The 13,195-nt window shown below is 32.2% G+C and overlaps 1 protein-coding gene across 8 annotated transcripts in view; it reads right to left on the minus strand.

Annotated features, from left to right (window-relative positions):
- The window catches only part of LOC136027069 (ensconsin-like), a 171,168-nt gene that overhangs the window by 36,278 nt on the left and 121,695 nt on the right, over positions 1-13,195 (minus strand). For 4 of the 8 annotated variants that reach the window (XM_065704005.1, XM_065704004.1, XM_065704000.1 and 1 more), the window contains 2 exons: positions 8,249-8,710; positions 2,484-2,714 (listed from right to left, as the gene is read on the minus strand). In XM_065704005.1, coding sequence (XP_065560077.1) covers positions 2,484-2,714; positions 8,249-8,710 — 693 coding nt within the window. The remainder of the gene's footprint in view (positions 1-2,483; positions 2,715-8,248; positions 8,711-13,195) is intronic. The other 4 variants (XM_065704006.1, XM_065704001.1, XM_065704002.1 and 1 more) reach the window with 2 other exon arrangements.

Here is a 13,195-nt window from a genome sequence, read left to right on the forward strand (position 1 = left end):
TTTCTGTTCCTTTTAGAGTTTTAATGTCGCCCTTTACTTTCATTAAAAAAAAACTTTTTTTTATTTAATTTCTTAACGTTTTTGAATTAAGGCAGATTTTGATTTTATCTCACCGTACATGAATAATCAAAGCGAAATTTATATATTAATTTTACTCTTTTTGGCTAAATGGCTTTCTCAAAGTTTTGATCTGACGATTTGAGAAAAAGGGGTGGGCAAGGGGGCCTCGCTGCCCTCCAATTTGTGGGGTACTTAAAAAGACCACTTGAACTTTTAGTTTTATTTACGAACGTTTTTATTAGTAATAAAAATATATGTAACTCACAAATTAACTTACGTAGCGAACTTTATCACGTATTTTTTATCATGTATATGAGGTGGTTTGCCCCCTTATCAATACCTCCCTCTTTACAGTAAAGTTCAAATTTTGTTTCAATTCTTTAAGAATTACCCCTGAACCACAAAGGCCGTTTAAATAGAATAAATAGCTCTTTTGAAATTACTAAAAATAATTTAGCGTAAAGAGGGAGGTATTGACGAGGGGACAAACCCCCTAATATACGCAACAATTTCTGTTTGTTTTAGGTTTTAATGTTGCTCATTATTTTCAGTTTAAAAAACTTGTTTTTTTCATTAATTTCTAAAAGTTTTTGAATTAATGTAGGTTTTGATTTTGGCTCACTGTACATGAATAAGTAAAACGAAATTTGCATATTAATTTTACTCTTTTCGGCTAAATGGCATTCTCAAAGTTTTGATCTGACGATTTTGAGAAAAGGGGGTGGGGGAAGGGGCCTCGCTGCCCTCCGATTTTTTGGTTACTTAAAAAGACCACTAGAACTTTTAGTTTTATTTACGAACGTTTTTATTAGTAACAAATATACGTAACTTACAAATTAACTTACATAGCGAACTTCTATATTCGTTTTTTTTTATTACGTATATGAGGGGGTTTGCTCCCTTGTTAATACCTTCCTTTTTATACTAAAGTTCAAATTTTGTTTCAATTCTTTAAGAATTACCCTGAACCACAAAGGTTGTTTAAATAGAATAAATAGATCTTTTGAAATTACTAAAAATACTTTAGCGTAAAGAGCGAGGTATTGACGAGGGGAAAACCCCCCTCATATATGTAATAATTTCTGTTCGTTTTAAGTTTTAATGTTTTTAATGTTGCTCATTATTTTCAGCTTGAAAAACTTGTTTATTTTCATTTAATTTCTGAAAGTTTTTGAATTGATGTAGGTTTTGATTTTGGCTCACCGTGCATGAATAATTAAGACAAAATTTGCATATTAATTCTACTTTTTTTGGGGGGCTAAATGGCTTTTTCAAAGTTTTGATCGTACAATTTTGAGAAAAAAGGCGGAGGAGAGGGCCTGGCTACACTCCAATTTTTTGGTTACTTAAAAAGGCCACTAGAACTTTTAATTTTATTTACGAATGTTTTTATTAGTAGTAAATATATGTAACTTACAAATTAACTTGCGTAGCAAACTTCTACATTCGCATATTTTTATTACGTATATGAGGGGGATTGTCCCCTCGTCAATACCTCGCTCTTTACACTAAAGTTCGAATTTTGTTCCAATTCTTTAAGAATGAGCCCTCAATCACAAAGGCCGTTTAATTAGAATAAACAACTCTTTTGAAATTACTAAAATACTTTAGTGTAAAGAGCGAGGTATTGAGGAGGGGACAAACCCCCTCATATGTGTAATAATTTATGTTCGTTTCAAGTTTTAATGTTGCTTCTTACTTTCAGTTGAAAAAACTTGTTTTTTTTAAAATCTAATTTCTCATTGTTTTATTTAAATAATGCTGGAAAATCCAGCACCGCCTTCAGGGAAATTTTCTTCTCCCATGATAATTTCCTCCATGGAGAGATCCTCTCACGTAACCCCCGACCCCACCCCCCATCAGAAAAAATAACCCCACAAAACCAGGGTATGTACAACAGTTTAATGTTCGTTTTAAGCATAGCTTGACCATTCATTTTAGCTTCTGCTAATTTTAGATTTTATTTATTGATTCATTTCAAATTTAGTTCGGTTTACATTTAATTATCCAATTGCTATTTGTTGTAGGCATTATTGTTCATTCATAATAATTTCCGTTTGTTTTAAGTTTGACTTATTAGGCTGCATCACTTTATTTCTCCTAGATCAGGTTTAATAGCATTTTTTTTTTTACTTTTCTTTTACTTTTTTTTTTACAAAATTTCTAAAAATTAGTTATTAAAAAGCTGCATGCTTCGAACTCTATTTCCATCATTGCCCATACCATTTCTTTTCCTTTTCCTAATTCAGGGTACCTAAAATAGAGCAGATGGAGAGAGAAATAAGGACAGAGAGCATACAAGAAATTGTACTTCGCTTGATCGTTCTAATATTTGGTTCAAATGAAGACACGGGAATTTGGTAGCCTGAAATCAACACGATTAAAGTGATTTGCACATGTAAAATAACCTTGAAATTACTTACGAGCTTTTGGCGCTTTGGATTCTTCCCCTTTCTTCTCGTTCTTGTCTTTTTGCTGTTCTGGAGTTGAGAGCAAGATTCCTGTGCCAGCCATGCTAGCCGGGCGCGGTCTTCGAGAAACTAATGGTCGTTGGCGCATACTAACTGCACCAGAACTTCCCGAGTGGGATCTATAGCTCATGGCGCTTAAAGGTCTCGACGGGACAACCGGAGTTACATCACCACTCCTCATCGCTAGCAGACAGAAGAATATCGATTGAAATAAAAGTAGTGGTAACATAATTTAAAAATGTAGGTAATTCACTTCAGGCAAGGCAGTTTATTTAAAGCTTGATCTATTTTTAACGTTTATTCACAGCTATATTCTTATTTTTATTCCTTGACCTAATACAAATCATCTTCCAGAGAATCTACAGTCAACAAATAATTTAAGTTTGCTATGTGACAATTTACCATCGATGGGAGTCAATCCCGCTGCTTCTTAGTAACTTAACCCAAACTACCTAGTTAGAGCGAGGCCGTGGGTTTGACTATCATGAAAGTCAAGCTTTTTTTCTTAATTTTTTTTTTTAAAGCAAATGTTCATTATTGTTTTGAACTCACCGGCCTAATTGAATATTTCACGTACATCAGGCTCAAATTCGTATCCAAAGAGGGGCGGGACACCGTTTTTGAACCCTTCCCCCCAAAAAATGTTCGCTTCGTAAAAAAGTAATAAAAATGCACATAATATATTTTGATACATTTTAAAGATCTTTTTTGAGCCCCCCCCCCCCCGAAGAAAAATCCTCTATACGCCCTTGAGTTGACCCACATAAACTTGCCAGATTTCCTGCTTTAGACTTGAATGTATATTTTTATATATATTTCCCATGTCGTAAACGATTACCTTTTTATTGACTGTATTTAATTTTATAATAGAGCTTTAAAACGTCTGATATCCTTTTGCATTGGCCACGTTCCCTTGCATATAGGAACAAACATGTCACTAAGTTACAAGAAAATCTGGAAAATTACTGTTTTTGAACTTAATTTAGTTTTTTTCGCAGTAAGAGGACAAGCATATGTGTTAAAATAAATTAAATTCAATGTTTGTGTTTAAAAATTAGGAATAGCCTTTAAATACATATAAGCAGTAAAACATGCCCATCGACACGCTGCAAATCGGGCTTAAGCCCCGTTCAAACGTGTGCCTAGCTGCACTTGAACTTCCAGCCATCATCATTTTGGAAGTGCTGCTTATAAAAGAGGAAGCAAAATAATATAGCTCCAAAATAGTTATCCCTACACAAACTAATTGTCTTGCAAAACACACATGTAAATTCGACTGCATAGCAAATGAGCCTAAAGCAAGTTTTGACATATGCAAGCATCAGGGTCGTCAATTGAGGGTGCGCAAGGGGAGGGGGAATTTGCTCCCCTCAAGATCTTGAAAAATACACTTTGGGGTTTTTCATTAAAAAACTTTATAATATTTTTTATTGAAACAATACTGAAGAATGATTCACCACTAGATTTTGATAAATACATTTTGCCCGCCCCCAGCGTTTTTACGGATTGATACGACTACATACACTCTCGCTTTCTTGCAAAAAAAGAGTAAAATTTTCAAATTTTACGCGAGACAGAAATAAGCAATTCACATCGGAAAAATCAAGAAGTCTCTTTTTGCGTGTCTAAACAGACAAAAACGTACTCTTCCTTGAGTCTTACTCAAAAACACAACAAGAGAACAACCCGAAGAGAGAAAAATGAAAGAATACGGTTTTTCAATGCGGTTTATATTCGTTTTATACTTTTATGTTTTTTTTTAACTTTTCAACTTACCGTTTATTACATTAAAAATAATTTTTACTATTTTTAAGTTCAATTCACTTGTGGCCTTTACATTCTTCTGACCCTTTACTGCAATTTCAATTGTACCACTTTTTTCTTATTTTCTTGTTGTATCGCAGAGGAAGGATCAGATGCATTTTTCCCTCAAATGTTCACTTGGTCTATAAATATCGTTTATATCTTCCTTTCCAAGTCACGTTCATCAATAAAATTAAAAATACATACATATATAAATAACGAATAAAGCTGTTAGTTAATACTGTAAAAAAAAACCTTGTCGCCTTTCTCACTTTACTTTATTTATTTTTATTTTACTTTCAGGAATTAATTAAATTAGATTCAGGCATCATTATTTTTGAATGGGTATAACGTTGTAGTTCCACAGATATCGGAAACTCTACGAACAATTTGACCATCAAGTGAGGACGGAAAAGAATACAAATTATGAAAATTTGTGCAAAAAGCAGCTTTTAAAAATATATTATGAAACATATCGAGCTAGACAAAATACATCAGGCGCTTGCGCAGAGGTGCGGGACAAATCCCTTTCGAAACTATGACTGCGTTACTATCTGCATAGTATACGACGAAACTTCTGGCTATGAACATCGTAATTCATGGAAATTATTTCCGACCAAATTTGCTTTTATTTGCTCCTCACGAGTATTCATAAGCAAAACAAGTATACCGTCTTTCGTTCAAAAGTTAATTTTCGTGTCCTGGGCTAGCTTTTTAATATCGCAACTAGCAACTCTTTAGCAATGAAAAACAATTAAAGCTTCAGAGCCATATTTGATACATTTTCTCTACCTCAATTCCAACACTTGGAAGCACTAACAGACGTAAAGCGTTCTGTTTAGTCAAAACTATTGAGAATAGATCCTTCAAGAAGCCCAAATGAGTTTCTATTGAACCAGATAATCAATACAATCTCAAAATAAGCAAGGTATTCTGTTTTTGATCTCGTCAAGGAGAGCTTCGATTCGCAAACGATAGAAGTTCTGAGGTTCCCCGGGGTTAGGGAACACAGCCTCTGGTTTCTAATTTTTTTCTAACTGCTCAGTGTCTGTTACAACTTCTTGATACAGTTTAAAACACTACACTTAAAATAATTTTATTATGCTTAGTATTTTATTTTGGAAGTCCGACTAACCCATATAAGCAATTGATGTAATTTTACCATCAAAATAGCTGCAAAACAATCACCAAAATAAAAACAAGCTCATACATTTGACAAAATTGCTACGGATAAATTTTTTGGCGAATCACAAGAAATAAAAACCTATACTAAAATCCATATTTCCGCACCCTTGGGAAACAACAAGCAATAAAGACCGGATGAATTAATGTAACAAGCAAAATAGTTGCTGACGATTAAGGCCAGAAGAACCAGTAGTAGAGTTCGGTTGTGGTCAGTGTCGTATCTAGGATTTTTTCCGGGGGAGGTAAAAACTTTTAAAAATTCATCAAATATTTGTTTATATTCATTTTTTGTCGCGTTTTTAAAAGTCCAACAAACATGACGGGAAGGGGGAATTCAAATCCCCAAATCACCCTGGATACGGACTTTGTCGCGGTAACTCAAAAGGCGTTTCCGTTACACAGCCTAATTTTTACGAAATCAGAAAAACTGTTTTTTTTTTATTATTATTTTTTTTTTTTTTTTGCACCAACATCTTAAAACCACTTAATGTTTTATAGTCTTCTCTCACAATTTTTTTTCAGTTTGTGGAGCGCAAACGAAGTCAGGAAATTACCAGCAATTTAATAAAATTTTTGTCATAAAGCCAGTTTCAATTTTATAGTGAGAATGCAAGTGACAAGTACAATTAGCAAAACCAATCGTATATCTCGAGTACCTGTTATGGACATTTTAGACAGCATCAGTCCCCTAGTAGGGGAGGGTTGGGCTGCAAGACTTGTGTACACCCATTGTAGGTACAAAGATTTTTGTGTGTGTGGGAAGGGGGGTGGGTTAAAATATAATAATTTTGATATTTCGTGCAATTTTAAACTTAAAGAAGTTTAACAGATATAACCCCATGGAGAAAACGCAGGTAAATAGTTGACTAGCTGTAAGTTTTAGCGGCCGACGAATTTTGACACACAAAAAAAAACTGTGTTTTTCCAATTATTTCTGAGCATGAGGGAAAAAAGATACAACCCGTATTATGAACAAAGGAATCAACATATTTTGATATACAAATAAGATAAAAGGAAATAAAGCTGACTTCGGTTATGGGTTTGGGCTGTATTAAATCTAAGCTTCACGTATTATTCCACGTGAAGCTTTCCGAATTACCGCAGCCATGGTTCTTCTCCTAATTTTTTAGAAAACAAGATATTTAATATTCCCCAGTTGGATTCATGGCTGGTTAATGTTTAGTTATGTAAAACTTGTTTATTTACTGATATTAAAATAATTCATAGTTATTAATAATACTAAATTATTCATACTAAAATAGAAGGAGACAGTTTTATTACATTTTTATGATGCCAGGAGACCCAAGGATTGCGCACCTCTATTGATTTGTCAATAATTTTAATGATTTATTCTTCTCTTAATTTTTTTTCTTTCTCGGACAAGCTGTAATGATTTTCGCACCATTTTTCTTTACTAATCATTATAAGACATGCTTATGTTCAAAGTCAAAAAATTTATGTTCGATCAAACGAGAAATTTTCAACTAAATATTTCTGAAAACGAAAAAATACTCTCTTATTGCAAAGTAAAAGAAAAAACAACTCGGTTTCCGCGTATTTACATATTTAGGTTGGGACTCGAAATAGTAATTTTTAGTTTTTTTCTTCTTCTTGGGCTTCTGGAAACCCTGAGAGGGCACTATTTCGATAATCGTTTTACATCTCAGTCTATATTTTAAGCAAAAGCTAATGCACAAGACTAACATGCAGAACCTACAAACACTACTCAAAATATTTAACTACAAATCAAACTTCGTTGAACTTAAAAGCTATAGAACAATTTCAGCAGTATTTATTCTTATAGCTTTAATTCCGTCTCTAATTTTATAAAAGCTATACTGTGATTACAGAATAGACTACAAAAATCACCAATTACGCGGGTATGATTTTAAATAAAAGAATTTTTAACATAAGAGTTTAATTAAACAAAAACTTAAAATATTCATTGAAAAAAAATTCACAATAAATACCTCAGTTAGAGGTACGAATTCTTTCTTGCAGGAAGTAAGTTGAAAATATGCTTTTCTTAAGTGAAAAAATTACAGAATTACATTTTGCGGTATTATTCATCAAAAGAAAAATTATATTAGAAAAATTTATGGTTTAAACTCGGCAATTATTCAGTGACACTGAGGCAAATCTTCTGTCATGCCATTTAATTTTCGTTTTAAGAACTAAAAATTGAGCTGAACCAAAAAATCTTGTTCGTTTTGCAGAGTTCATTCATTTTTAAATCCCAAAATGTATTGAGCTCTATACTTTGGATTGCTCATTATAGGCTTCGTTGACCCTCTTTTTATTATTCACATGCTTTTTTTAAGAAAAACTTGTTTGATTAAGAGTCATAATTGAAAAGGATGGTAACCAATGAAAAACTTTCGTTTTAATAACATCTTCAACATCTACATTGGAGACCTCTTGATAAAGTGGATCCGATTGGGGCCCCAAAATTTCTTTTTTGTATTTGAATCTTTTATAACTCGAAAAAAAACCTGAATCTAGATTTTCAAAAATACTTACACTGGAAACTATAAAACACCAACACCGAAAAACCCAGCACCAAACTATTCATGCAATTTTTATTTGTTTTCATCAGAGCATTTAACCAGAAAAGAAATCAAAAACTGGCTTTGGTTGGTGAAACACAAATTATTTTATTAAATCACATTAAAAGAAAACTAAGTCGTTAGTACTTCAAACCACACGAGGCTAACTCGAATAAGTCCTACCTGAATTAGCCTCCTGGGTTAGAGAACCCATTTTCTTCTCCGCTCCAACCTGTTTTGCCCTCTGTCTAAGCCTTTCTGCTCTCGTCAATCTTGGTGTACTAAGAGACGTCTTCCGTTGCACTCCACTTTTAGGCGTGACATTCTCTTGGTCTGGACCTAGACTGCCCATACTCCTACGGTCTGTATATTTTTGTGACACACTTTCAACCTTTGTCTCTCTTTTTTGTGGAGTAACATTTAAGTGCGACATGCTCCGGGAGTTGTTGCTGGCATGCTGCAACACCCGGTGCTTTGGTGATGGGACAGGTGATCGGCTTACATGCTCGTGCATTGAAACTGAGAGGGAGAGGTTACCTGAGCGGGGCCGTAGGTCACGATGAGGTGATGGAATTGTTGGCATGATATCAGTGCGACGGCGGAAGGCACTGCTCCCGCCATGAAACGACTGGGACATTGGCTCATCTAAAACACACAAATTAATTAGTTTCTAATGTAAAAACAAGAATTGCGTCAAACAAGCCACTAAAATATTTCCATGCAATACTATTTAACTAAGCAGCTTCAAAAACAAAACATACCTTGAGTACAACAAAAGTCAAGGACGAAACTGATAATAGATTCCATGTTTCGCTTTGCCACAGACACAATTTAAAAACCCGTCACTACCACTACAAATGAATGACTTTCTACCTCCTCCGTGGAATTAAGGCAAACAATTGCAGGAACATTCCAGGAATAATCAACTAACAATACATGATATTCAGAACTGATCTTCAAGACACACACACCTTATTCATAAAGATATTAAGCCATTATAGCATAAACCAATTTATTTTATTGCTACACTGACATTACTGATAAGACCGCAGTTGGATGTTTGATTCGCAACACTAACTGTGGTTGATTATAATATGTTAAATACAGGGCTTACTCTTGCAAACAGTTAAAGCGGGTTAAAGTTGGACAAATTAAAGACAAGGTCCAAGACCCTCTTTCTCTTTTTCTTTATATCATAGCAAATACAGCATGCATGGGGAAGGGGCGGGACAAAGGATAATAGAATGAATCTCTTCTAAGTCATTTTTATCTAATCCCCCCCCCAACAATTTATGAGAGAAAAAGGCTGAATTAAACAAAACCTCGATGCTTCAAAAAAAGTTTAGGGGAATCCAGCCCTTCCCCTTCCCTCCAGAAATTATCTGACATGCTCTAAAATTACGGCTACATTTACCAAATGCTCCTAAATAGGATTGATATCCTGATTGAATCCAACATGTTTACTTTACTAATCCAATCCGAAAGCATATCTGTTAAACAACGATTCCTTAAAACTTCACGCATTCAAGAAATCAATTGGTATTGTATGTAACACAACGAAAAATATAAAATGCGTATATATATATATATATATATATATACTAGCTGTTGGGGTGGCGCTTCGCGCCACCCCAACACCTAGTTGGTGGGGGCGCTTCGCGCCCCCCCCCCCAAGCCCCCCCGCGCGCGTAAGTCGTTACGCGCCATAATAGTTACGCGCCATTGTAGTTGTGTCCCTATGTCCCACCTGTGAATATAGATATATATATATATATATATATATATATATATATATATATATATATATATATATATATATATATATATATATATATATATATATATATATATATATATGGTTTTAACTACGTAAAACTTGCGAATATACAACATTCTTTGCTGTCCCATTGTCTTTGCATATAAATAGATTGTCAGGTTTACCGACTCTTGAACATGCAACATATAATGGTCCATGGGAAAACTATCTGTATTCAGATCTATACCTCATGATTCTAATGATTGCCCTTGAGCTTTGTTGATGGTGATTGCTAATCGACCATTCCCTGTCCCGGTGTCCCGGTCGTCATTTATATCCCCCTGTTTCCCCCGGTGTCCCCGTTGTAGTTGTGTCCCTGTGTCCCGGTCGTCATTTATATTCCCTGTGTCCCGGTCGTCATTTGTATCCCGGTGTCCCGGTCTGTATATACATTCGTTTTTTAGTTTTGTTTTTCTCCTTTATTTTTTTCCTTTTTTTTTTCTTTTTTATTTTATTTAGATTTTTAGATTTTTTAGTTTTTTTATTAGTTTTTAGTTTTTTTTTTCTTTTTAGTTTTTTTTTAGTTTTTACCTTCTTTTTAGTTTTGTTAGTTTTTTTTTTTACTTATGTCCTGGTCGTCATTTATACTCCCTGTGTCCCGGTGCTTTGTTGATTGCTAATCGAACATTCCTTTTGTCCTGGTCGCTTTCTCTTTGAGTGTCGTCATTTATTTTTTTCTTTTTTAGTTCTTTTAGTTTTTACCTTTTTTAGTTTTTTTTAGTTTTTTAGATGAAAATTTTTTTTAGTTTTTTCCTTTTTTTCTTTTTAGTTTTTTATTGGTTTTTAACTTTATTTTAGCTTATTTTTCAGTTTTTTCCTTTTTTTTATTTTTTTTTTATTTTTTATTTTTTTTAGTTTTTTACCTTTTTTTAGTTTTTTTAGTTTTTTTAGTTTTTTAGCTTTTTTACTTTTTTTATTAGTTTTTAGTTTTTTTTGTAGTTTTTGCCTTTTTTTAGTTTTTTCAGTTTTTTTTTTAGTTTTTTATTGGTTTTTACCTTTATTTTAGCTTATTTTTCAGTTTTTTCCTTTTTTTTAGTTTTTTTAGTTTTTAGTTTTTTAGTTTTTTACCTTTTTTTAGTTTTTTTAGTTTTTATATTTTTTTTATTAGTTTTTAGTTTTTTTTGTAGTTTTTGCCTTTTTTTTAGTTTTTTTAGTTTTTTAGCTTTTTTATTAGTTTTTAGTTTTTTTTGTAGTTTTTGCCTTTTTTTAGTTTTTTTCTTTTTAGTTTTTTTGTAGTTTTTACCTTCTTTTTAGTTTTGTTAGTTTTTTTTTTTACTTATGTCCTGGTCGTCATTTATACTCCCTGTGTCCCGGTGCTTTGTTGATTGCTAATCGAACATTCCTTTTGTCCTGGTCGCTTTCTCTTTGAGTTTCGTCATTTATTTTTTTCTTTTTTAGTTCTTTTAGTTTTTACCTTTTTTATTTTTTTTTAGTTTTTTAGATGAAATTTTTTTTTAGTTTTTTCCTTTTTTTCTTTTTAGTTTTTTATAGCTTATTTTTCAGTTTTTTCCTTTTTTTTTAGTTTTTAGTTTTTTAGTTTTTTACCTTTTTTTAGTTTTTTTAGTTTTTTAGCTTTTTTATTTTTTTTATTAGTTTTTAGTTTTTTTTGTAGTTTTTGCCTTTTTTTTAGTTTTTTTAGTTTTTTAGCTTTTTTTTTATTTTTTTCTTTTTTAGTTCTTTTAGTTTTTACCTTTTTTATTTTTTTTTAGTTTTTTAGATGAAATTTTTTTTTAGTTTTTTCCTTTTTTTCTTTTTAGTTTTTTATTGGTTTTTACCTTTATTTTAGCTTATTTTTCAGTTTTTTCCCTTTTTTTAGTTTTTTTTTATTTTTTATTTTTTTTATTTTTTACCTTTTTTTAGTTTTTTTAGTTTTTTTAGTTTTATAGCTTTCCTTTTTTTTAGTTTTTTTTAGTTTTTAGTTTTTTTAGTTTTTTACCTTTTTTTACCTTTTTTTAGTTTTTTTAGTTTTTTAGCTTTTTTAGTTTTTTTAGTTTTTTAGCTTTTTTATTATTTTTATTAGTTTTTAGTTTTTTTTGTAGTTTTTGCCTTTTTTTAGTTTTTTCAGTTTTCAGTTTTGTCACCTGATCCAGTTTTTTCAGGTGACGTCACCTGATCCATCCACAGATCCACACACAGACAACTTATTTTTATATATATAGATATATATATAGATATAGATATATATATATATATATATATATATATATATATATATATATATATATATTATATATATATATATATATATATATATAAAGAGGGCAGTAGGTATAAGCGAACTGAATCCAAAATTTTCATTTTCATTACCATTTTTCAAAATAAAAGTAAGTAGAAAAAATATAATTAATTATGTTTTTTGTGATATTTTTAATTCAAACTTGTCGGTATTTTACAGAATGTCGAGATAAATAATAATTTTTTGGGGGGGGGGGGGCTGAAGAAAGGAAATTCTGATTTATATAAAATGTCAAATTTTGATATTAAATGAAAATTTTGTTAAGATTTGGCTTGGAAATTTTTGGGAGACAGGAAGGGTCTCGAATCAACATTAATCCAGATTTTGTCCCAGTCTCAAAAAATGACAGAATGAATTGATTAGATGGCTTGTCACCATATCAAAAACACCGTTTGAAATAAGACCCACGCAAGAGTGCAGGCGAAAAGAGCAAAGGGTCACGCCCAAGGATCAGGGCTGGTTGTAGAAACCTTACCCCTCCCATAAAATGTGATGAATAATACACTGTTTATTATGATAAATAAGAACTAACTGTTTCCTGTTACTTATTGGCTAATAAGTGACCTTTTAAATTTTAAAATGGCTCACCCACTCCCCATTTGCAATCCAGGAGAGGGGAATTTTCGGCCATGTATTGAATGACACTGATCGAAAAAAATATTCACTGTTTGGAAAGCTTTGTTCTGAAAATTTTCTCTTATTATCTATATGAGGTAAAAAGGTCGTTTTTTGTCGACTTTGCAAACTCTTCACAAATATTTTCTTCGGTCTGCTTTTGGAAACTAGACACCAATAAACTCGGAGCAACAGAAAATGAAAACAATAGGCCCAAAGTCACCAGTCATGGGGATTGGGAACAAAGGCCTTTGTCCCATTAATTATGTTAGATACAAAAATGCCAAAAAAAATTGATAAGACAGCTTGTTAGCATACTGACAAGACGAAAGTAAAGATGACGAGTTTTCGCCAACCAGGTAACAATAGAATTCACTCAAGCGGGCAATTGAAACAATGACAGTTTCAATCACCCATCATCGAAATCGAGAACGAAAAGTTTGCTTAACAGACCGAGTCGTTT

Source organism: Artemia franciscana, chromosome 5 (assembly GCF_032884065.1).
Source record: "Artemia franciscana chromosome 5, ASM3288406v1, whole genome shotgun sequence".
Lineage (NCBI taxonomy): Eukaryota > Metazoa > Arthropoda > Branchiopoda > Anostraca > Artemiidae > Artemia > Artemia franciscana.